Consider the following 22,647-nt stretch of genomic DNA (forward strand, 5'->3'; position numbering starts at 1 on the left):
CTCTAATCGGACAACTAAGGAAGCATCTTGCTCAGTCAATTTAACAATTTCTCGATGACCATATAAAGTTAGTCTGACTACAATTTCATCATTTTAATTAGCAATTTAAATATGTATTCAGTATTCCCAAATCATATGCCAGCAGTATTTTACAATTTTCTCATTCAAAATATTTATTTCATAGTTACCTGAACAATAGTTTTTTTTGTCAACTCCATAGATCTAAAATTACTTTTTTTTGTCTAAATGGAGAAAGTAAATTTGTTGACTTGCCGCACCACATACAAAATCATTTGTTACTGTATTTTTGATTATTAGAAACTTTCAATCTTTATATTTCTTATTGTCTATCAGCCTAAACATACTCGATTAATACTTTGCTAACTAACTAGGGGATTCTGTGTCTATAAAGAAAAAGTAAAACTGTTGATGCCGAACACTTCGAGCAAGCTTGTTATCCTTTGTGTTTTGAATCCAGGGTACATACATGATCTCAAACATAGTAAATTTTTCCTTGATCCGACGTATTTTTTCAAGATAAAATACATATCCCGACCATTCTTCTAGTTCTGAAACTATATTCACTAGTTGAAAAAAATCTATTGCAAAATTCTCAAGAAATTATCATAGATTTCTCATATTTTATCTCTCAGATAAAAGATTCACATTCCGCATGTAATAGAGGATAGACTGCTTCTTGGATTTCTTGCCCCCGTCAATCCTTCAAACTCCTCTAGAGTATTATGCCAACCATTTTCTGAATAGGGTTCACCAACTTTCCACGCAAAAGTAAACTTCTTCTCTGCAAAAGTAGTTTTTTCTTTAGGTTCTGAAACCATCTTCACTTAATTGATATATTAAAATACATATACTTAAATTTGACAAGCTAATTAGATGTCTACATGTGTTTCTACAAATTTGTTTTTGCGATAAAATTTATTGAATTTGATATATTAAAATATGATTATTTCTTTGTTTCTCCTGGCTAGAAATTTTCTTTAACATTGACAAAATAACTAGTTTATAATATATTTACTATTATTTAGCCACAGATTTATTTTGTTAGGATTAATTTCTTATTTCTCACATTTTCTTGCAACATATTAATTCAACATATTACTTGGTTTTCCAAAGATTTGTTTCATTTTCTGTAGATTTCCTTAAGAAAGCTAATTAGTGCGTGGCTCAAATTTTTGATTTTATTCTTATTGGACGTTGATTTTTTTTTGACACACATGAATTGTTTTCAATGTAAACTTAACCAAACATTTTGGTTAAACCATATTGTACTGGCTAAGTGGAACCAACTAGAAGTTGTTAAGAAATTTTTTTAGAAGATATTAGATGTTTATTATCTATGTGCTTTGGAAAAGTATAAAGAAAAGGGAAAATAAATTTAAAACCTGATTAAAATTGTTGAATAAAATATAAAACAAAATAATTTTAAATTTCCTAGGTATCCTATTTGTAGTTTATTGATAATTTTGTAATTAACGTTTGTAATAATTAATATATAGAGATTTTTTTTTAATCTAAACAAAAGTATGTTTACTATCATCCTTTCAAACATATACATTTTTACAAATTTTAATATTGTTTCCTTGTGCTTCTCTTGCAGACTTTCATCCATGGAGAAAAAACTAGGACATACACGTGAAATCTTTACAATATGACAAACATGTAATGAAGTCTGTGGATTAATTTCATCTTTATTGATCATGAATTAAATTAATGCCTGCAATTTTATTGACACTTTATTTTTTATTTTAAACCATTATTTTAAAACAATTATGTTCTTGTCAATTGTTTGAACTCTAGGGTTGGAAGATTGAAGTTTCTATCATTCATCCTGAAATAGCCGGATATTGTGAGTCAGCACCGTAACAAATGAATTGGAGTCTGGAGATAAGATAGTGAATTTTTTCATGAGATGTGGTGCACACATCTTAAATCTGGTTGTCAAAGATGAATTAGAAGAAAATAAAGATTTGATTAGTCGAATATGTTCTGTTATTCGGTATGTTAGATCTTCTCTAACAAGGTTAGATAAATTAACATAATGTCTTCTTCACCTTAAGCTTTCGTCTACTGCTGGTGTGTTTCTTTATGTCGAGACAAGAAGGAATTCTACATATATTAGAGTTAGCCTTAAAACTAAAAAGAGGTTTTGATATGCTCGAGTTAGAAGATGATAAGGTTATGGTAGAACTTTGGAAGTAGGAGGTGCACCTACTGAATCAGATTAGGATTATGCAAAGACAAATTCACATATTCACAAGATTTTCTATGATTCCACTTTAAAAGTTTCAACAGCTCGTTATGTTACTGGGAATATGTATCTGAAGGAGTTAAATGGGGTTGGTTTAATGATACAGATTACGGAAGCTTGGGCTGGAAAATTTTGATCTGAATTAGAAAGCAATGGCTGTTGAGATGAAGCGAAGTTTGATAAATACTAGGAAGATATGGAGAACAAAAACTTAGTTTTTGTTGCTTGTGATATTGATCCTCGGTATAAAATGAAGTATGTGAGTATTTTTATCCGTGAAAGCTATTGTTCTAGTGGTGATAACATAGCTTTTCATGTGGTAGATTGCTGGAATCAAATTTTATAAGCCTTTGAGCTGTGTATATTATTGGATTAAATGTAAATAAAAATGTGAAAAGGCTGTTGGGTCCTAAATAAAAAAAAACTTTCACTTAAATGAAATGTTAGAATAAAAAAATTCACATTTCATACAACAAGAGAGATCTTATAGTATAAATGTGGCATTCCTTTTACAAGGTTCAATAGCTTGTAGGAACACTATGGAGAAGGGATGAGATGGGTCATTATGAAAACCACACACATACACAGCTAGGCTTGTGTCTTGGTGAATATGGGCTTTAGCACACAAAAATATATATTTGGAGCAAATTAATACCAAGATTTTTTGCATAATATCTTAGATAAATCTTAACAGATTGTATTTAAATATCTTGGTAAATCTAAAAATTTTAGATTGTGTCAAGATAATATGGAATACTTCCAGATAGTTTTGTAATACTTCCCAATAATTATCAATGTATTTTTATTACCTTCAGTTCACACAACAATAAAGAGTATTTCTCAAATATTCATTTTCTTTACCGCTTAAGCTTATACTAGATTTTGACCCGCCCTTTTAAAGGGCGGGTATTTTTTTGTTTTAATTTTTTCTTTGGGAAATTTATTTTTTATAATCATAATTACGTTTAATATAAATTTAATATAATTTTTGGTAAATATATTAAATATATCAAGTTGAATAACTATACACTTGTGCCATATGCAATTCAGAAATTAAGTTTGTAATATATTATATTTTTTTAGTAGTTATCTTATATAGTCAACAATATTCGTACCTTGAAAACCCGATTTGGAATCGACATGAAAATCAAAGTATCATACACTATTAGTCTGTTAGATATGACTTATATATTCGAACGGTTTTTAAAGTGTTATATCAGAAAACTAATATAAAATCAAACCCGTACCGAATATCGAACAAATATTTTGAAAAATATTTGAAAAAATATTTTTAATATATATGTATACGTATATGTGTGTGTAAATAGGTTAATATGGTCTTCAATAATTTTAAGTAAAATCACATTTAATAAATATTTTTAATCAAATCTAGTCTATTAAATTAGTTTATATATCTAAAAGTATATTCTACTAAATTAGAAACATGACCACTTCATATATGTTTAATCCAACTAATTTTTTCCACCATACCTATTAACAAAAATAAAACATATATTTTCTAACTGCATTTTAAAGTTAATTGACACTTTATTCATACTCTACTTTAATTCTTTAATTATAGGAACTTTAATTATAGGAATCCACTTATTTTCGGTAGATTTTAATTGTATTGATTTAAATCTATCTATACTATTAAAATAGTAGTCATGACTTCATGAACCATTCTCTAGAATATTTTTTCAAAATTTTACATAACTTAACTATTATATATTTTAATATCTTAATCTTTTATTTAAAATGCAAATAAAAAATTGTTTAAGAAAATTCTACGAAAATCTTTCAGAATCATTTTAAAATTATACTTACAAAGGTTATTTAATTTAAAAATTAAAAGGCGGGTATTTTTTGTTTTAATTTTTTTCTTTGAGAAATTTATTTCTTATAATCATAATTACGTTTAATATACATTTAATATAATTTTTGGTAACTATATTAAATATATCAAGTTGAATAACTATACACTTGTGCCATATGCAATTCAGAAATTAAGTTTGTAACATATTATATTTTTTTAGTAGTTATCTTATATAGTCAACAATATTCGTACCTTGAAAATCCGATTTGGAATCGACATGAAAATCAAAGTATCATACACTATTAGTCTGTTAAACATGACTTATATATTCGAACGGTTTTTAAAGTGTTATATCCGAAAACTAATGTAAAATCAAACCCGTACCGGAAATAGAACAAAATTTTTGAAAAATATTTGAAAAAATAATTTTTAATATATATGTATACGTATATGTGTGTGTAAATAAGTTAATATGGTGTCCAATAACTTTAAGTAAAATCACATTTAATAAATATTTTTAATCAAATCTAGCCTATTAAATTAGTTTATATATCTAAAAGTATATTCTACTAAATTAAAAACATGACCAATTCATATATGTTTAATCCAACTCATTTTTTCTACCATACCTATTAACAAAAATAAAACATATATTTTCTAACTGCATTTTAAATTTAATTGACACTTTATTTATACTCTACTTTAGTTCTTTAATTATAGGAATCCACTTATTTTCGGAAGATTTTAATTGTATTGATTTAAATCTAATTATATTGATTTAAATCTATCTATACTATTAAAATATTAGTCATGACTTCATGAACCATTCTATAGAATATTTTTCAAAATTTTACATAACTTAACTATTATATATTTTAATATCTTAATCTTTTATTTAGAATGCAAATAAAAAATTGTTTAAAAAAATTCTAAGAAAATCTTTCAGAATCATTTTAAAATTATACTTTCAAAGGTTATTTAATTTAAAAATTAATATCATAAAATATAATTAGAATTTCAAATAATTTTTTTATTTATGAACGAAAATTAAAAAAACACACACACACACACACATATATATATATATATATATATATATATATATATATATATATATATATATATATATTTTAATTATATTTTAATGATAATCACAATTTAAACTGATTAATTTTCAAAAATACATTTTATAAAGATCTTTAAAAGATTTTGTTAGAAAGAAATATCTATTTCTGTTTCAAATAAAACAATCTTATCCACCTTAATGGATTTCAAAAATAAAATAAAATAAGAAACACGTAGCTTGACTCCACCGATCTTCTCTCCACCTCCCTTGACTTCGTCACTGTTGCAGAGAAAATTCCGGCGAGCTTCTTCACCGCAAAACCACCGCAACGACTCTGAAACACCTTTCCCTTCAGCCGAGACATAATAATCAGAGGACCATGTTTCTGTGGTGTTAAACCAAAGGAAAATTAGATCGGACTGAAAACGGAATCTTTGTCGGACCATAACAAACACCGACTCTGCTGGGTCAATTTTCAAAAGACCTAACAAATCCACAAAACTCCCCTTCCTTTATCAAAGAGGCTTTACCAAATGCCTCAATGGATAATTTCAGATTGGTAAAGACTGATTCTTATCAAAAAGAAGTAAAGTTGATTCAGCAAACATGATACCAGATCAAAACGGTGAAGATGTGAAAAACTGTGAAATGTGAAGATTTCAACTTAACAGAAATAAAAGAAAACGGTGAAGATCTGTTCCTGAATAGTTGAAAATTTAAAAAAAACTCGTCAAAACAAAACCAAAATCGCCGAGCAAAACTTAAAATCTGACAAAGCGGAAAACAAAATTCGATCGAATAGCTATAATACATCGGAAAAAAAACCAGAACTCTTTCTCTCCCCGTAAACTAACTCTAACCTTCTAAAGATCTAATTTTGAGAGGATGGTTGAGTTTTGAGAGAAAAATCTCAAATAATATATCTGGTATTTACAAAAAAAAAAAACTCTCTTTGACCCATTGTTTAAATTCACGAGATACTCGATAATAATATATCTGGTATTTACGAAAAAAGAAACATTTAATCAAAAACTTAGACTAAAAATATAGCAGTGGCATAGAATGGTAAATATGTTTAAAGCAGAAGGGCACCTCAAAAAAGGGCCTTCTGTTTTAATAGTATTGATTGTCAATCAAGATTTCTTCATATATAATTATATGCCTAAGCTTTCATTATTTCATATGCCTTAACGCAAATAGAAACTTTCAGAAAAAGCCCTAGTCTTCATCTTAGTGTAAGTATCGAAAGTATATCATATTAGAGTTAGTATATGCTGTTTTGGGTGTTGCAAAACAGTCTCATTACATTTTTATTTTGGGATTCAAAAATTGCACATAATTGTCACTCATTACAGGCGTTTTATTGAGTTAGGAAAAGAGATCAAATCGCGATTCCATGAAATTCATTTAAACGATTTTCTAAAAGGTTTCTTCCTTTAAATTGTTGTTTCATATATATATATATATATATTTATGTTTCATGATTTTCAATCAAGACTTTCGCGGTCCTACAAGAGAGAGGCCATTTAATATTATGAATACATGAAATTTTTCAAGGGAAGACATGAGAAAAATATTTGGTTGGTGACGGCAACATAGTGTTGACGACGGCAACATGGTGGTGATGAAGGCAGATAAATAATATGTGTCACAGTTCTAACTTAGATTTGTATTTATTATGTAAACTTAAACCGAAAAAGGTAAATCAAGTTCTTTGACTCTATAATAAATGCCTATTATAATCAACATATAAATCACAACAATACTGATAGTTTTACGATATTAAGGTAAATGACTTACTCAAAAACCTAAAGCCATGAGTGCTTCAACTGGATCAAGTTCATCAATATCCACTTCGTCATATTTACCCCAGTCAATATACATATCCACTGGATCTTCCTCATCATCCCTTGTGGCAGAAGACAATAAGTTGGTTTCACGAGAAGGTGCTGCTTGAATGCGGCTTGTGCTTGAGTATTGTAATGCACTGAGCTGGGCTTTAACCCTTTCAAGAGTGTTGTATTCAGGATAATTATAAGTACGATTTGGAGCATGTGTTTGTATAGGTTGTGATGTCGTCAATAATGGAAATGTGATGTTAGAAATAACCTAAAGAAGTAAAACAGTCACCAATAAAATAATTTATAGCAATTGTGTGATATATGCAATATCAGTTGTCGAAAAATTGTGATTACCTGATGAAGGGAATCAACTGTTTGTGGTACTGCGGTAGGTAGGAAACTTGGATTGGGATATGAGTCGTGAATGACGCAATCATCGTTGAGCTGAAGTTTTGCCTGATTTGTGACAATGGATGAGCCAGGCATCGATTGTGGCTCAGTAGTCACACACGGATTGATGAAACCTTGAGTGATGTTGTAGTTGAGACTGCTGTTAAATTGTTGTTCTTGAGTTGAGGTATTCATATGCTGTGGCTGGTACATTGAAAATGTATTACTTGTCTCCTGAGGTAAGTCACACTTGGGTAGACAAGTGGTAGTTTGTAGAATCATAGTAGTTGGTTGTTGTGAATCACTGGTCTGTCTTCTGGAATAGCGTTCTGTTAACCACTGATCTGATGTTTGTGATGAAGGCTGTTGAGTTGCAGGAGTTGTTGTTGAAATATAGTTTATGTGTTGATTGGTTATAGTTGGAACCATGCTTGCTTGCAAATATTGTGCCTCCAACATTTTACGGTTATTTTCTATTTCAAAAGCCATTTGCATTCTTTCTGCCTCACGACATCTTTGTAAATTTAGACCTTGCTACAAAATGTTTTAGAAATTAGTTAAAAGTAATTCGATATAAATAAATAAATATAGATATATATGTTCCAATTAATGAAAAATAAAACAAATTTTACCTCTATAAGCATGTAAAGTGATCCATGGTCTTCTTTTGCCTTCTTTGGCTTCACATCTCCTATAACTTTAGGTCTTCTGCTCAATTTTGTATCATTATATTTAAAGATCTCATATGACCAGTTTTTTATAGAAACATATACTAAATTATGAGATGTATATAATTGTTTATTTATTTATCTTACATGTTTACTTGTGCGCGAGGTGAATTTGATGCAGCATATGCTTTAAAAATGCGCCGACCTCTATAACCTTAAGAAATAAGATAGAATACAAAACATTCGATTCGTTAATGTAATTTTATGTATATAAATGCAATATATATAGATATATATTGTAATTTTATGTATATATATATATATATATATATATATATTGACGTTTGAGTAAATAAATATAATAGAAGAAGCAATAAGTAAACGATACTGAGACCAGGAGAAAATGCCCAATATTTATCTCTATTCTTACATATAATTTTAACTTTTATAAAATAATATTTCTAATACCTTTTTTACTTAAAAATATTGTTTTATATCTTAAAATAAAGTAGAAACATCAGCAAAAATATCAACTCAATGGTTCATAAATTATGAATATATATATATATATATATGGTTTCTAAACTGAACAGGAATAATTATATGATCATTATATATATATATATATATATATATAAACAGATGTTTGATATGTATATATATTTTATATATATATATTACTCATCTTTTATTTTATTTTTAAATCAATAGTTAAAATGAACTTTCGAAAAAAATGATACCAAAGAAAAAAACATGGAAGCGAAAACTTAAGGTAATGGAGCTGAACATACGTTTATGATATTGATCCGTTTCATCCCGTATGTTACATCTTCCAAGTCTAAACTTCTGGAAAGATAATATTTGAGTGTTAAATAGATTACAAAAAAACTCAAACTTAAATTTAGATTCATATGAAAAAGATTGGATAATATGACCTGAAGATGACTCTTAACATGGTGAAGTCCAATTCCTTCAACTTCCATCATGTTTTTGACAGCTTTTGGTGTTGCCTCTGCAGAAACATAAGTATATGTGATATAATTTTTTTGTTCTTTTATATGTACCAAGACATATTTATGTATGAAGTTAGTCGTCTCACCAATCATACTACAATCTTTTAAAAAAAATTATCTGTTCACGTTAACAATTCCTGGACTCGTAAGATCTAATGAAAAATAGGATATATATATATATATTGCAATTTTCTAATCTAAAATTAGATTTGGACTGATATACGATAGTATATTTTCATAATATACAAATGTCATGTCGTGTGCTAAAATGCTAAAAGTAAATATTCATCAATTTTATATCAGGTAAAAATGATATTTATCGACAGACCATGTATCAAAAAATTCAAGATAAATACATTGAAAATAAATAATTTGTCAACAGCATTATTCGAAAAGTTATTTGCCGCAATTAAAATTTGAGAAAATCATAAACATTTCCTATTATTGCTACAGAAAATTAATTAAGATCCAATATTAACAATTAAATTCCTACAATACTACATAGATTCAAAGCTTTATGTGTCATTAGAAGTTATACCTTAACAAGTTTAATTTCAAAATAAATACAAAAACAAATAAGAAGGTAGACATGTTTAAAAATATTTGAAACAACAAATATGTGTGATCATGTCTTAAGAACGAATCATTCTAGTAATAACCAGATTTGAAAACAAAAATAAAATGAAACTCGTCTATAAGAAGCAGAATGTTTGTACAAATGGTTTTTGGTTTTAAAAAAAATAACTTAAATATTAGTATATACCCCCTCTTTTTGTGCAAAAGTATATACCCTTTTAAATCACATATGTACTTATATACATATTACTTTCTTCCTTTCTCATTAAGAATGATTTAAGGTTAATCAATCTAAACTAATGAAGGAATAAGTGTCATCTATTTACAATTGTTTTATTTTTGAAATAAATAATATATTAACAATTGTATTTTTAATTACATAAATAAATTTTATAGGTTTTTGTGTTTATGATTCGGTTAAAGTGACTTTACCGAAAGTTCCAGAATTGAACTTGGTTAAAGATCTTCAGCCAAAAAGTACATGAAAACTAAACTGGAGTCTAAAGAAATGGTAAAACCAGAAACAAATTGGTCGGTGGGTTTGGTCTAATAAACCGAACAGCACCGGACCATCAATGACATGAAGCCGCACTATCATGAAATTCTTGCAAACTTATAATCTAGAAAAAGAAGGGAATTGTAGCCAATATTTTCTAGTATCTAGAAAAATCATACGTATCTTGAACTCTTGGAAATTTATAATCTAGAAAACACAACATTGTTTCTCATTTTTCCTCTTATAAAATATATATCTTACACAGGATGAACCCTAGTAACTGAAATATTTGTAAAATAGAATAAACTCACATAGAGATGCCGAGCACAAATATAGAGACAGGTCAGTACTATCATCCTAGATTACATCCATGCATGAAATCACGAAAATCTTAAAACTCAATGAAAACATAGAAACCATGAAAAGGTAGAAATTTTAAAGATGCCTATAACATGCAAAATTAAAGTAGATCAATAAAATGAATATTTAAGTGAAGAAACAAAGAAATCAAGCAGTATAATGTAAATTTTATAAAGAAGAATTTTGTTACTAACTATCCGGTCCACCAAGTTTCTCAACGGCTTTGACAAAGCAATCATGAAGGTCGCTTGACCACCGCAGTCTCGCCTTTTCATCTGAAGTAAAGAAAATGCAAGGCTTGATTTTTGAAGATGAACTCTCCTTTGGTTGCGTACCAACTTTCTCAGCATTATCTTTCTTATTAGCTTCTAGGAGAGCTGCTATTCCCTGCTCACTGAAATACATGGAGACTTCGGAAGTGGTAGGTTTTTCTTCGGAAGTGACAATTTCTTTTCCTTTTTCTTTCTTCTTCAGCTCTTGAGAACTCATCTCAAAAACTTTTAATCAACGAGCTATTATAAATATCTATCAACTTCTCTCTCTCTCTCTCTCTCTCTCTCTCTCTCTCTCTCCTTTTTCCTTTGGTTTGATTTGTTTTCAAGTCAGAGTGAATAAAAACATTATAGGGGAAAATAGAATTAAAAAAAAATCAAGCTGTACCATGCACTAAAGAAGAAAACAAAAAATTAAAGCGACTTTTATAAATCCCAAAAAGACAAGGTTCAATGAATAATAACTCAGGGTGATAGAAAATTAAGTGACCATTAAGAAATAATTGGCTTGTCATTTTTGAGACCATCATTTTAATGGGTGGGGGGTTACAGACTTGTTTTCAGAGAATGACAAAACTGTTCTAAATTAAAGTTAGAAGAAGCCAAGAAATATTTGCAGTGGTTGTTTAGAACTTACTTTCTTGCGAAAATATCAGAGTAGCAATTTGTGAAGATCTTTGAAATTTATCTAAATACGATTATGATTGAACACTGAGGTACTATCTAAATTATATGTGTATATAATATGTGGATCCATGTATACACAATAATTCTATAAATTCAGTATAAACGTTTTTTGAAGTTATAGTGTAATTATATATCATACATCTTCTAGAACAAAGAATAAAGCTTTACAGTATGTTCAGTGATAATTCAAATTTTATATGTTTATTCAACTTTTGAGAACAAAACGTTGGCAAAAATATACAAAAACAATAAGCAAAAAACATAACCAATATATAAAAAACATAAGAAAAAGAGAAAAACAAAACTCTTTAAGGTCAAAAAGACAAAAATGGAGATTTTAATTTCACATTTGAGACATAAATCAAATTATATAAAAATTAACAAAGTAAATTGTTTTCTAAAATAAAATAAATTATAACAGTATTGTCTCCGGTGGTTGTTTAGGTGGTTTGTTTAATAGACTCTTCCAATATCTTATTATATAAAGTAATGATTGTGCACATCTATATATATAAATATATATACTCGATAACCTGTAATCTACAAGTAATAAATACGTTATTTATTTTAAGAAAAACAAAAAATACTTTATTTAATATAGGTTTCAAAAATTTGCATTCATAAACTATTATATGAAGTATTAATTAATATGATCATTAAGTTAGTTTATTGGCTAGATTTTAACATGTGTAAACCTTGTTTTAACATAAAAAATATAAATTAAAATATACTTATATTAAAAAGGAAAATATATTATAAATGTATATAAATTATTAATTAAATGGATATAATAATGTTAATAATAATATTCTGTTAAGAATAAATACAAAGTATATAGTTAAAGTTTACATATTTAAAATAAAAATTCTACTCAAAATATAAAATAAAAATATTTATAATTAATATCAATATATTTCGATTAAACTGAAATAAAAATTATAAACTATAAATAAAAATTATAAATTATCACTGAGTCAATTTAATAAGAGATTTTGACAAATTAAATACATCATTAATAAGAATATATATATATATACGGAATATATTGATATTAATACTAACTTTTTTTTTTGTTAATTTACCTATTTAATATATTTTTAATATTTACACTTCTATTTTTATATAATACGGAATATATCATAGAATCTATAAAAAAGTTAGTATAAAGAATTTTTTATTTTCTTTTTATAATAAGTTTTAGTTAAATTTACTTATAATAATATTATATTACTAATTTCGAAATATATTAATGTGTTATTTATTAAAAAATATTTAAATTTTAAACTAAGATTTTGTTAGATTCTTTCTCAACTGATTTTATTATAATTAAAAAATCAAATTTTTGGTTTATTGTTAATATATTTATAGTTGGTTTATTGTTAATACAAATAATCAAATATGTCATATTGACTAATTCTTTAAGTGGTCCTACTATGACTTGTTAATAGTAGATAAAAATAGAACCCTAAATTAATAGATTAGATATTATTTATTTTCCTTTTTATCGATATATGGTTTCATACTCTAAGTTTTTGGCGATTTTTCCAACAAATATATAAAACACCTATGCTTTCATAGTATAATTTTATGATAATCAGATCCAGCTTTCCATTTTTATTTCCATTTCTTTTTCTTTAATTTTTATCTTTTAAAAAATTAAGTTATTAACTTTGCAGATACATAGTTTTAATCTTTTATCGTTCATGAGCAATTTAGAAGTGTACATGTGGAATGCGATCTTACGCTTAGTGAACCCAAAGATCTTGTTCATGGAAGAGAATTGAAAGGTGAGAGGACCTGACACAAATGAACACAAGAGTTATGATAAGAGTAAAGGAGGTAATTATCCGTTTAATCTCCGTTGCTCAATTTAGTATCGACATTTGAATAGACAGAGAGAAGATACATAAGGCTTTTATAGTGAATGGTTTTTTTTCTCAGCCCAGAAAGATATTAAAATAACTTATATATCTTTATTTTATAATGTAAAAGATATCTAATACATAAATTTCTATCTACAAAGTTTCTTTATCTCGTCAAATTTTTAAAATTTTCACAGTTGAGGGATCACTATAACTCACTCCATTGAGTTTACCACCATAAACTTTAACAGTTACACCTGCTTTTTGACATTATATTTATATTATGTCTTTCTAAACGAGATGTCTGCTCAAACAATTTGGTCTCTGTCTACCAAAACAACTGGAAATATTTCAAAAAAGTAGACACACACGTACAAAAATTTCATGCCCTTCTTTGTTTCTAAAGACGGGGTGTATTAATTATCCAACATCTATTCCATCCCCATTTTCCATTGAACCCACTCGAAATAACCCCCTCCCCTTTTTGCTCAATTATTACCAATGTAGGATTATACGTTTTTAATAAATGCTTTTCTTTTTATTTTTATTCGAAAAATGATAAAAACCTAATTAGTGATTTGTGAATTCAGCAATTTAGTAACTTTTTCACTCTTTCATTTAAACTAATAAACTTCTTCTCTCTTCTTCCATATTCTTTTCATTCATCTTTTTCTTATTATGTTTCTTTCAATATTATCTTTCGATTTTCTGTTCTTCTTATTATTTTTTTTCTTCTCTTTTGATTTTACTCTCTTCTTCTCCAGTCATCTACTTTTATTTTATCTTTTTTTCTCTTCCATTTTTATTCTTCGGGTTCTTTTTCATTGTTTTATTCTATCAACAGATCAGGATGGTTGTAAGAATGATTAAAAATGCATAAGTACAACCTAGGATCATAAGAAATTTATACTAAGTTGAACAATTTGTTTCGTACAAATTAGTATAATTGGTTCAAAAGTATAACCAGACCAAGACAATATTTATAACATAAGTTGTACGAGATAAGCGGTACAACTAACTATGATTACTTGTTCCACAATAATTTAGTATAACTCAATATAAATATTGTATAAAACAGTATTTATATGTACTATGTTGTATCATGTTTGTTAAGGAAGATTAAATAGGAAATTTGAAATTTAAAATTGACTACTTAAAATTTTGAAATTTGAGAAAAGTACCAGTGGAATTTTTTTATTAATTCATTAATAATAAAGAGCATGTGAAATTAAGTGAGAGTATTGTAGATATGTTTCGATTTTTAAGTGTATCTCAGATTTTGATCCATTTTCGACGTTAAAAGGAAAAAAGCTTAGATACTCCTAAAATCCAATCTATCATACTTCCATTTGGTCTCACATACTATAATTTTAATGAATTAAGAGAATTCTGATTTTTCTCTTATGTTTTCTCCTTCAAATTTAATCTGCAATATTAATTCTAAATTTCGTCTCAATTTTAAAATTTAAGGTACAAACTGATGCAAATGAAACAATTCTATTAGATTACTATGTTGGGTTATACTAAGTTTTACTTAAAAAATTATCCTAATTTGTATCGTTGTCTGAATACAATTCGGTATAATTTCATAATAATCATACAACTAGAAGGAAGTTACGTTTGTAGTTACCAATATGTACGTAAAAGTAAAATGAGGAAAATTAGAGGGAAGAATGAAAAAAAAATGCAGCTGCATGCGTGTATACAAACATATGATAATACTAAGTGTTGCTTAGTAAGAAAGTTCTATAAAAACGTTTCAGAGCAGTCCATATAGTAGTCATGAAAGAAATTCCTTGTGATTATACTTAAAGAAAGGATGATTAAGATGATTGATTTTTGGAAAGGCTATGGAGAGACTACGATGATCTATAATAGAGATCATTAGCCGTGTATGAATGTTGGGATCTATGATCCAACATACCAAGAATAAGAATATGATATGGTCAGAGAGAATCCATCAGATTCATGACCAAAGAATTCATATCGACTAGGATCATGTCCGACCTAGCTCGACCTTAATCATCACTGGTCCCGAGCAGTCTGTCCCGTCCAGCTCGTTCCTACCAGTTCCTCTAGGTCTTGATCCGACCTAAACCATCCAAGTGAGAGGAACGTTCTATTGACTCAAAAGTGGCTTAGTTTTGATTAGCTTCAAACTATAACATAGTAGCCATTCATGAACAGACCGTGGGCATATAATAAAGAAGGTTCATGAAAGAGTTTTTGGTCAAAAGTTGTGAACGGCATACATATTGGGCGAGAGCATGACCCGGACAGGTCAACATTGGACGAGAACATAATCCGGATGGATTATGGATGATGTCATGATCCGGACAGATCATGGACATATAAAGGCATTCATGGTCGAAATTTATCTAAGAGAGATAAACCATATGATCCGAATGGACCATGAATATCATGAAAGCATTTATAGTCGATATACCCCCATGTATAGAAAGTCCATATGTTCTGATCGAGAACCATAGAATATGTCCGACCATATTTATGAAATGGACGAAGTACTAAGAAGTACATATACCTCGTATTCACTGAAACAAGTTCAGATGAAATACTTAGCAATTGAATGACATTGCACGAAGGTACAAATCAGGGGGACTTATTGGATATGTGTTCACTCACGGAGGAACAGCCATTTCCTGGCGGTCCATGAAGCAGTCACTTGCTGTTACATCATCCAACCATGCGGAGATCATCGCCATACATGAGGCGAGTCGAGAGGTGGTGTGGTTACGGTCCATGACCAACCACATCCGAGTGGACAGTGGCTTATCCGAAGGTCAAGATGCTCCGACCATCATCTATGAGGACAATGCAGCATGCATATCTCAGCTCAAATATGGATACATCAAAGGTGACCGTACGAAGCACATCTTGCCTAAGTTCTTCTCCACACACGATCTGCAGAAAGCTGGACAGGTTCAGGTGGTCCAAGTCCGTTCCAGCGACAATTCAGCATACCTGTTCACCAAGTCACTTCCAACCGCAATATTCAAGAAGCTTGTGCATCAGTTTGGGATGCGTAGGCTTAAGGATCTACACTGAGGTCCAAATCAGGGGGAGTAGTCTGTGTTGTACTCTTTTTCCTGTCTTTGGTTTTCCTTTTTACCACATTGGGTTTTGGGTTTTCCAGAAGAAGTTTTATTGAGGCAACATTAAGCACACTACGAGCTCTAGATGGTTTTGGCATCCAAGGGAGAGTGTTATGAAATCTATTATTGTGGATGTTACAGCAACCGTAGATTGTACTAGGATTTACTTACTAGACTTTGGCTCATTAATGACCCATCTTGTAACTGGCCCATTAGGATTTCAGACATTATAACTCCCTATATAAGAGTTCATATTCGACATTAATAATACACACATTCACAACAATAGCAAAAGAAAAACTAAAGCTTGTCATTACTAATCGGACGCTATACTGATGTCATTTTGTTCTTTAACCGAAAATATGTCCTTTTACTTTCTTACACGTTTTAGACAGATTTGGATTAGTGGTAAAATTATCTGATTTTAATAAATACTAGATCTTGATCCGTGCGACCACACGAGTATTAATTTTCTGTTTTAATTTTTATTTATTTATACTAAATGATGTATTTGTAATACTTGATCGTTTTACATTGACTATGTTAAGGATTTGTATTTGGATACCCACTGATTCGGTTAAAATCTATTTGGGTTTGAGATTTCCGAGTTTAAAGATTTCAGCAACATTCAAATATTTATAAATTTTGGTTTCGGTTTGATTCAGATATTTGCGGGTTCGGTTCGGATATGGATAACCCGTTTGAATTATTTTAAAATTTTCAAAATTTATATATACTTTAAATTTCTCAAAACATATAAATTTGAGTAATGTAAGCCAAAATACTTAAATTAAAAATTAAAAACAGGTTGAACTTCAATATTTGGATGGAGAATAAATATATATTTTAAATATTTTTGGTGTTTGATTATTGTTTATCTACTTTTTATGTTTACTTTTGACTATTTTTATATTTTCAATTAGTTTAGACAACTTTAAGTTGACAAAAAAATAGCTTTAAAACATCATTAATTGTTGAAGAATAAAAAAATAAAATACATTAATCTAACTAAAAAGACAAACATTAAAATAGAAAAGAAAAAAATACATTAATCTAACTGAAAAAGACAAGCATTAAAATAGGAAATAAAAAGAAACACATTAATATAACTGAAAAAAACAAGTATTAAAATAGGAAATTCAATTTAATTCTCAGTGGCATGCAATTGTAAGTAACACTGAAAACTAAGGGGTATTATATATGTGTACTTCTGTTCTAATAAGATAGATGCAATGTAAATATATCATCACTGAATAAAAAGAAACAACAGTTACAAACCACTTACCCTATTAAAGATCTTACACAAAGGTCGACGACAAATGTTTATTTGAAATAAACATGTGGTTAAGTTAGAAACTATGTTACATGGAAACGGAAGCGGAAACGTGGAAGCGGAAGCGTATGGAAATGTGGAAGCGAAATTTTTCAAAAATTTAGGAAGCGGATACGTGTTGGAAGCGTGTATCTATCTGTCTATATATATATATTAAAATATAAGAAAATTTTATAAAATCTTAAAATAAATATTATATGATTTAAATTTAAAATAAATCACTTATTCTTTTATAATAATTTTCAAATGATTTCATATTAAAGCTTTGAAAACACACATAAATAAGTTTAAATAAATTACTATATTAATTATTTTTATTACTTCATAAATAATTGAAAATATATATTTTAATATATTCTATATATTTAATAAAAACCTTAATACAAAAGGATAATTTATAATATTAATTTTAGAGTTTGTATATTTCGATTCTCTCTATTTCATTACTATTAAATTTTGGATTTTATATAAATTAAAAACTATGATTTTATATTTTTATTGATTTATATCATTGTGTCTTAAAAATTGGAAACGTGATTCCAAAACGGAACCGTAAGCTTCCAAAAGATATTTAAAGAGAATATTTTGGAAACGCTTTGGAAGTGAGTTTCCGCAAGCTTCCACAAGCTTCCGATTCCGATTCCGATTCCGAAGCGGGAAGCGTACGTCCGATGAAGCTTCCATGCAACCTAGGTTAGAAAAAGTAAAAGTAAATGAAAAAAACAAATAGCTTAAATCCAAACCGATAAAATAAACAAAAATGAAGGCAATTAATCACATTTCAGTCGTGTGTAACGGATAAAAAATCAAAGTTTCTTTCCACTACATATTTTTTGTGAACATAAAAAATATTCAGTGGTCGAACTTCTATTTTTGGCGTTATAAGCTTGTGATCTATTATATTAAAGATCTACATTATCATAATGCAAAAAAAAAGAGCTTCTAAAATTCGTTTCAACCTCATGATAATATAAGAGAAAGCTCTTGTGAGATACAGAAAAAATGAATAAGAAATGGTTAAAGTGCGAACTAACAAGGAGAATGAAAACCTTGCATCTTCTATTCCATGCAGTGAATGGAAACAAAGCGGGTTTAACTTGGAGAAAAGAGCACAGTCGGAACAGAGTACATTGGTGTAAAATATTTTAATGGAACCCAATTTAAAAACGTTTTTCTTCTATATAAATTTACAAAGAGACATGTTCTTAGATATAATATTTTGACACAAAAATAAATTTCTAAAAATTATATATAACCAAAATAATATATAAGTAGTTGATAGATAAAATGTAATAGTTATGTGATTATATAATTTATTTTTAGAAGGTAAACTTTAATTTCATTTTTGTTTTGTTTAAATCGTTTTCTGTTTTCTATAGGCTTTTCGAAATATAGTTTTTATACTAGAAAAATAAGATTGTAGACATCTATGTTTGGCCATTCCCTTAATATAATGGCTTGCTTAGGGTGTGAACATTTCTCCTATGGTTCTGAATGGTATACAGAGCACTAAACGACCCACATGAATGTATAGAACATACAAAGTGGATGGTGGTCTACAAACGGATCTAACATACCTTCTCATTAGTTTTCTTTGACCACCTGTCCCCAAGTCTGATGTACAAATTAAACCAGTCTGCAGATTGGCGATCATGCAAAGTTTTCAGAATTTTGTTGCAATGCCCCAAAGTATTTGCTCACCTTTTAACGATTTCTGGTTGATAGTTTTGTTACATAGAGGGCAAGTTCTGCATTTCTATGCATGTATATCGCCAAAGATCTAGAATACAAAGTAGAGATTATTATTTCGGGATAAGGGAAGAGGATGAATAGGCCCTGACCGCGGATAACATTACAGATAGCATCAGTGGAAGCTAACACGAGGTCAAAACCATGAGATATGTAAGAAGATTGTCAAAGGGGGTGGTGTCTCTTAGATAACAGTTCCACTAGGAATGAGAGCATCCTTGATCACTGTAACAATGCCGCTCTTGATGAAGTATCCATCCGTCTCTCTAGCAGCTTCTTGCACATTGTCCGTGTTGATGATCTGAATAAACGCAAAGAGTAGAGGATGTTAAAATTGTGAGCCCTCTCGACAGTTGGAACAAGTAGTTAAAATGAAAATGACCTTGACGTTGTCACCAATACGAGCATTCTTGTCAATGATAGCTCTTTTAATGTGTGAGTCTCGGCCAATGCCAATCGGAATGCTGCCTTTTGCAGCCAGGAGTCTCCTATCCGCATCAGTCTGAAGCCAAAAGATCAAAATAACATAAATGAATTTTTTTTTTAAAAAGGATCCTTATTCAATCAAATGGACTGAAACTGTAACAAACCTCGTAGTAGTCTGCACCCATCAACAAGGTGTCTTCTATTATAGCACCCTCCGATATGCAAGACCGAAGACCAATCACGGAATGGTGGATTTTGCAATTCTGGAGAATCAACAAGATGTAGAAGAAATCTAGAGCCTTTATTTTCACATATGAAAGGGTACAAGGAGAAAAGGGTGTTTCTTTTTTACCTTGATGACACAACCTTCACCGATCACACTGTCGGTAACATCAGCATCAAGCATCTTGGATGGAGGTAAGTACCGAGGCTGTGTGTAGATTGGTGCTGAACGGTCGTAGAAGCTGAAATCTGGTACTGGTTTCTTGGTGATCCCAAGATTCGCATTGTAAAACGCCTCAATGGTACCAATGTCTTCCCAATACCCATCATACAGATAAGCTTGCACCTAACCGAAAAAAAAAACATAAAATCAGATAGGCATAGAACGAATTCATCAAAGAAAGCGAACACTTACTCTCAGTCCGAGATCAGTAGCACCAGGGATAACTTCACTCCCAAAGTCATTAGCTCCAGGGAACTGGTCTCTAAGCAAGTCCAACATCACATTCTTGCTAACAACATATATTCCCATACTAGCAATAAAAGGCATCTCTTTGGCTCTTTCGTCATCAAGTCCCAAGATTGTTGTATCAACCTAACAAACTCAGATGGTCATTAACAAAGTCCATGAAGATCTACGCAAAAAAAGAAGTAAACTCACCTTCATAGCCTTTAACTGCTCTCCTTTAGGCTTCTCAGCAAACTCAATGATCCTTCCTTCGTCATCAATCTTCATCAATCCAAAAGCCGTAGCTCGCTTCTCATCCATAGGAAGAGCAGCAACAGTGATATCAGCGTCGGTCTCACGATGCGCTTGAATGAACTTCTCGTAGTCCATACGGTACAAATGATCGCCAGCAAGAACCAAAAACTCCAACACATTGTGCTCTTCGAACAGCCACAAGTACTGCCTCACGGCATCAGCAGTCCCCTGAAACCAGTTAGGATTCTCGGGACTCTGCTGAGCAGCAAGAACCTCGACGAAGCCTTCGTTCTTGTAACCACCCATGTTGCTGGCGTAGGCTCGGGAGAGATGACGGTTGAGAGAAGCGGAGTTGAACTGAGTAAGGACGTAGATCTTGGAGATGTTACTGTTCAAGCAGTTGCTGACTGGGATATCGATGAGACGGTAGTTAGCGCCGAGAGGAACAGCTGGTTTCGCTCTCTTCTTCGTCAGAGGATACAGTCTCGTCCCAGCACCACCTCCCAGAATTATCCCCAACACACTCTGCCACATTCATTAATAAATTTTAAATACTCTAAAACAGGGCCGGCCCTGAGATTTTGGGCATCTATTACAATGTTTATGTAAAAAAAAATTTTAGGGACCAAAAAAATATTTCAGTAGGTTTATATCTATTTAATTTTCTTTAAAAATTTTGGGACATGTTGCAAATGTTTCACTACGCATGGGCCGGTCCTGCTCTAAAATCGAAATCCAAATCTAAAGAAACCACCACTTACTCTGCTAGCGTCAGGATCAAGGCAGGTTTGTGAGTTTTGCGAGTCCGAAACTGCTTTTGGAGAGACGATCGATGGTGCTCTTCTCTCATTGCGACGTGGGAGATTGGAGATGATCTTCTCCTGCTGCGTGGGGTTGAGTTTCTCTCCGGTAAGAGAAGACGACGAGAAGGAGAGAGTTTTCCGTTGAGAAGATGAAGATGCTCTACGGGTGTGGTTCGAGGAAGGAACTGTTAAGGATCCGATTGCAGCCATTGTTGCCATTGTTGGTTGTTCGAGAGGAGGAGCTTCACTCTTCTTCACTCTTCTTCTACTTCTGTCGCTATTATTGTGTGAGGAGATCTTTTTTATTTTGGCATAAATCTTAAATGTTGTAATTTACCTATATATCCCTATGTTTGGCTGATATTAACGGGAATGGATGACGTGGTGTGCTCGTATATTCCAAGGAAGAGAGGTTTATTCGTCAAATAAGGGTGTTTATATTTTTTGGCGGTGAAAATATCTTAGAAATATAAAATCGAGGTGGTTGGTGGATGTGAGCGGATGCAAAATGAACGGTCTATTTACTCCTGCTTGCTGCCTTTTGTTTTCTTCTTCATTTTTTTCTTGTGGTCTGGTCTATAATTATCACGCCCGAGGATTCTCCACCGTACGTTGTTTTCTTTCAAATATCAATAATATATGTTTTTAGTGTATTGCATATTTGACTCCCTAACCTTTAGAGTTATACTTTTAACACCTCCCCCCCCCCCCTTAATTCTGTGTGTTTTCCATATCCAATTAAAAATAAAACAACCGTTTATTCGCAAACTTAGTATTAAATCATGGTTGTATCAACGAGTATTAAGGAATTTTATCTTCAAACTATTACTAGATGTAATATGCGCCTTTTGTGGAGTGAACTATTTTAACTACGATAACATTTAAATATTATAAACTATATTCATTCGATAACTTTTTCACATTTAATTAGAGATGACATTTGACTATCATTTGGTTCAATTTATTTCTGTTTAGTTCGAAT

At 30.0% G+C, this 22,647-nt stretch overlaps 3 protein-coding genes across 3 annotated transcripts; 1 reads left to right on the forward strand and 2 right to left on the reverse strand.

The window, feature by feature from the left end:
• Positions 1-6,688: 6,688 nt before the first annotated feature.
• On the reverse strand, positions 6,689-11,039 carry LOC108858252 (two-component response regulator ORR21). The gene is made up of 7 exons (XM_056991906.1): positions 10,690-11,039; positions 8,986-9,062; positions 8,842-8,896; positions 8,198-8,264; positions 8,015-8,090; positions 7,347-7,916; positions 6,689-7,260 (listed from the first exon to the last, which is right to left on the reverse strand). The coding sequence occupies exons 1-7, from the start codon at positions 10,982-10,984 to the stop codon at positions 6,952-6,954; spliced, it is 1,449 nt and encodes a 482-aa protein (XP_056847886.1). The 5' UTR covers positions 10,985-11,039; the 3' UTR covers positions 6,689-6,951.
• A 4,947-nt stretch (positions 11,040-15,986) lies between these two features.
• On the forward strand, positions 15,987-16,382 carry LOC108839150 (uncharacterized). The gene has a single exon (XM_018611973.1). The coding sequence runs from the start codon at positions 15,987-15,989 to the stop codon at positions 16,380-16,382; it is 396 nt and encodes a 131-aa protein (XP_018467475.1).
• Positions 16,383-19,452: 3,070 nt separating this feature from the next.
• LOC108805128 (glucose-1-phosphate adenylyltransferase small subunit, chloroplastic) lies at positions 19,453-21,951 on the reverse strand. Its single transcript, XM_018577097.2, has 7 exons — positions 21,624-21,951; positions 20,821-21,387; positions 20,575-20,754; positions 20,290-20,505; positions 20,102-20,200; positions 19,894-20,013; positions 19,453-19,812 (listed from the first exon to the last, which is right to left on the reverse strand). The coding sequence occupies exons 1-7, from the start codon at positions 21,882-21,884 to the stop codon at positions 19,696-19,698; spliced, it is 1,560 nt and encodes a 519-aa protein (XP_018432599.1). The 5' UTR covers positions 21,885-21,951; the 3' UTR covers positions 19,453-19,695.
• Between the last annotated feature and the right edge of the window lie 696 nt (positions 21,952-22,647).

The sequence above is a fragment of the Raphanus sativus genome, chromosome 8 (genome assembly GCF_000801105.2).
Source record: "Raphanus sativus cultivar WK10039 chromosome 8, ASM80110v3, whole genome shotgun sequence".
Lineage (NCBI taxonomy): Eukaryota > Viridiplantae > Streptophyta > Magnoliopsida > Brassicales > Brassicaceae > Raphanus > Raphanus sativus.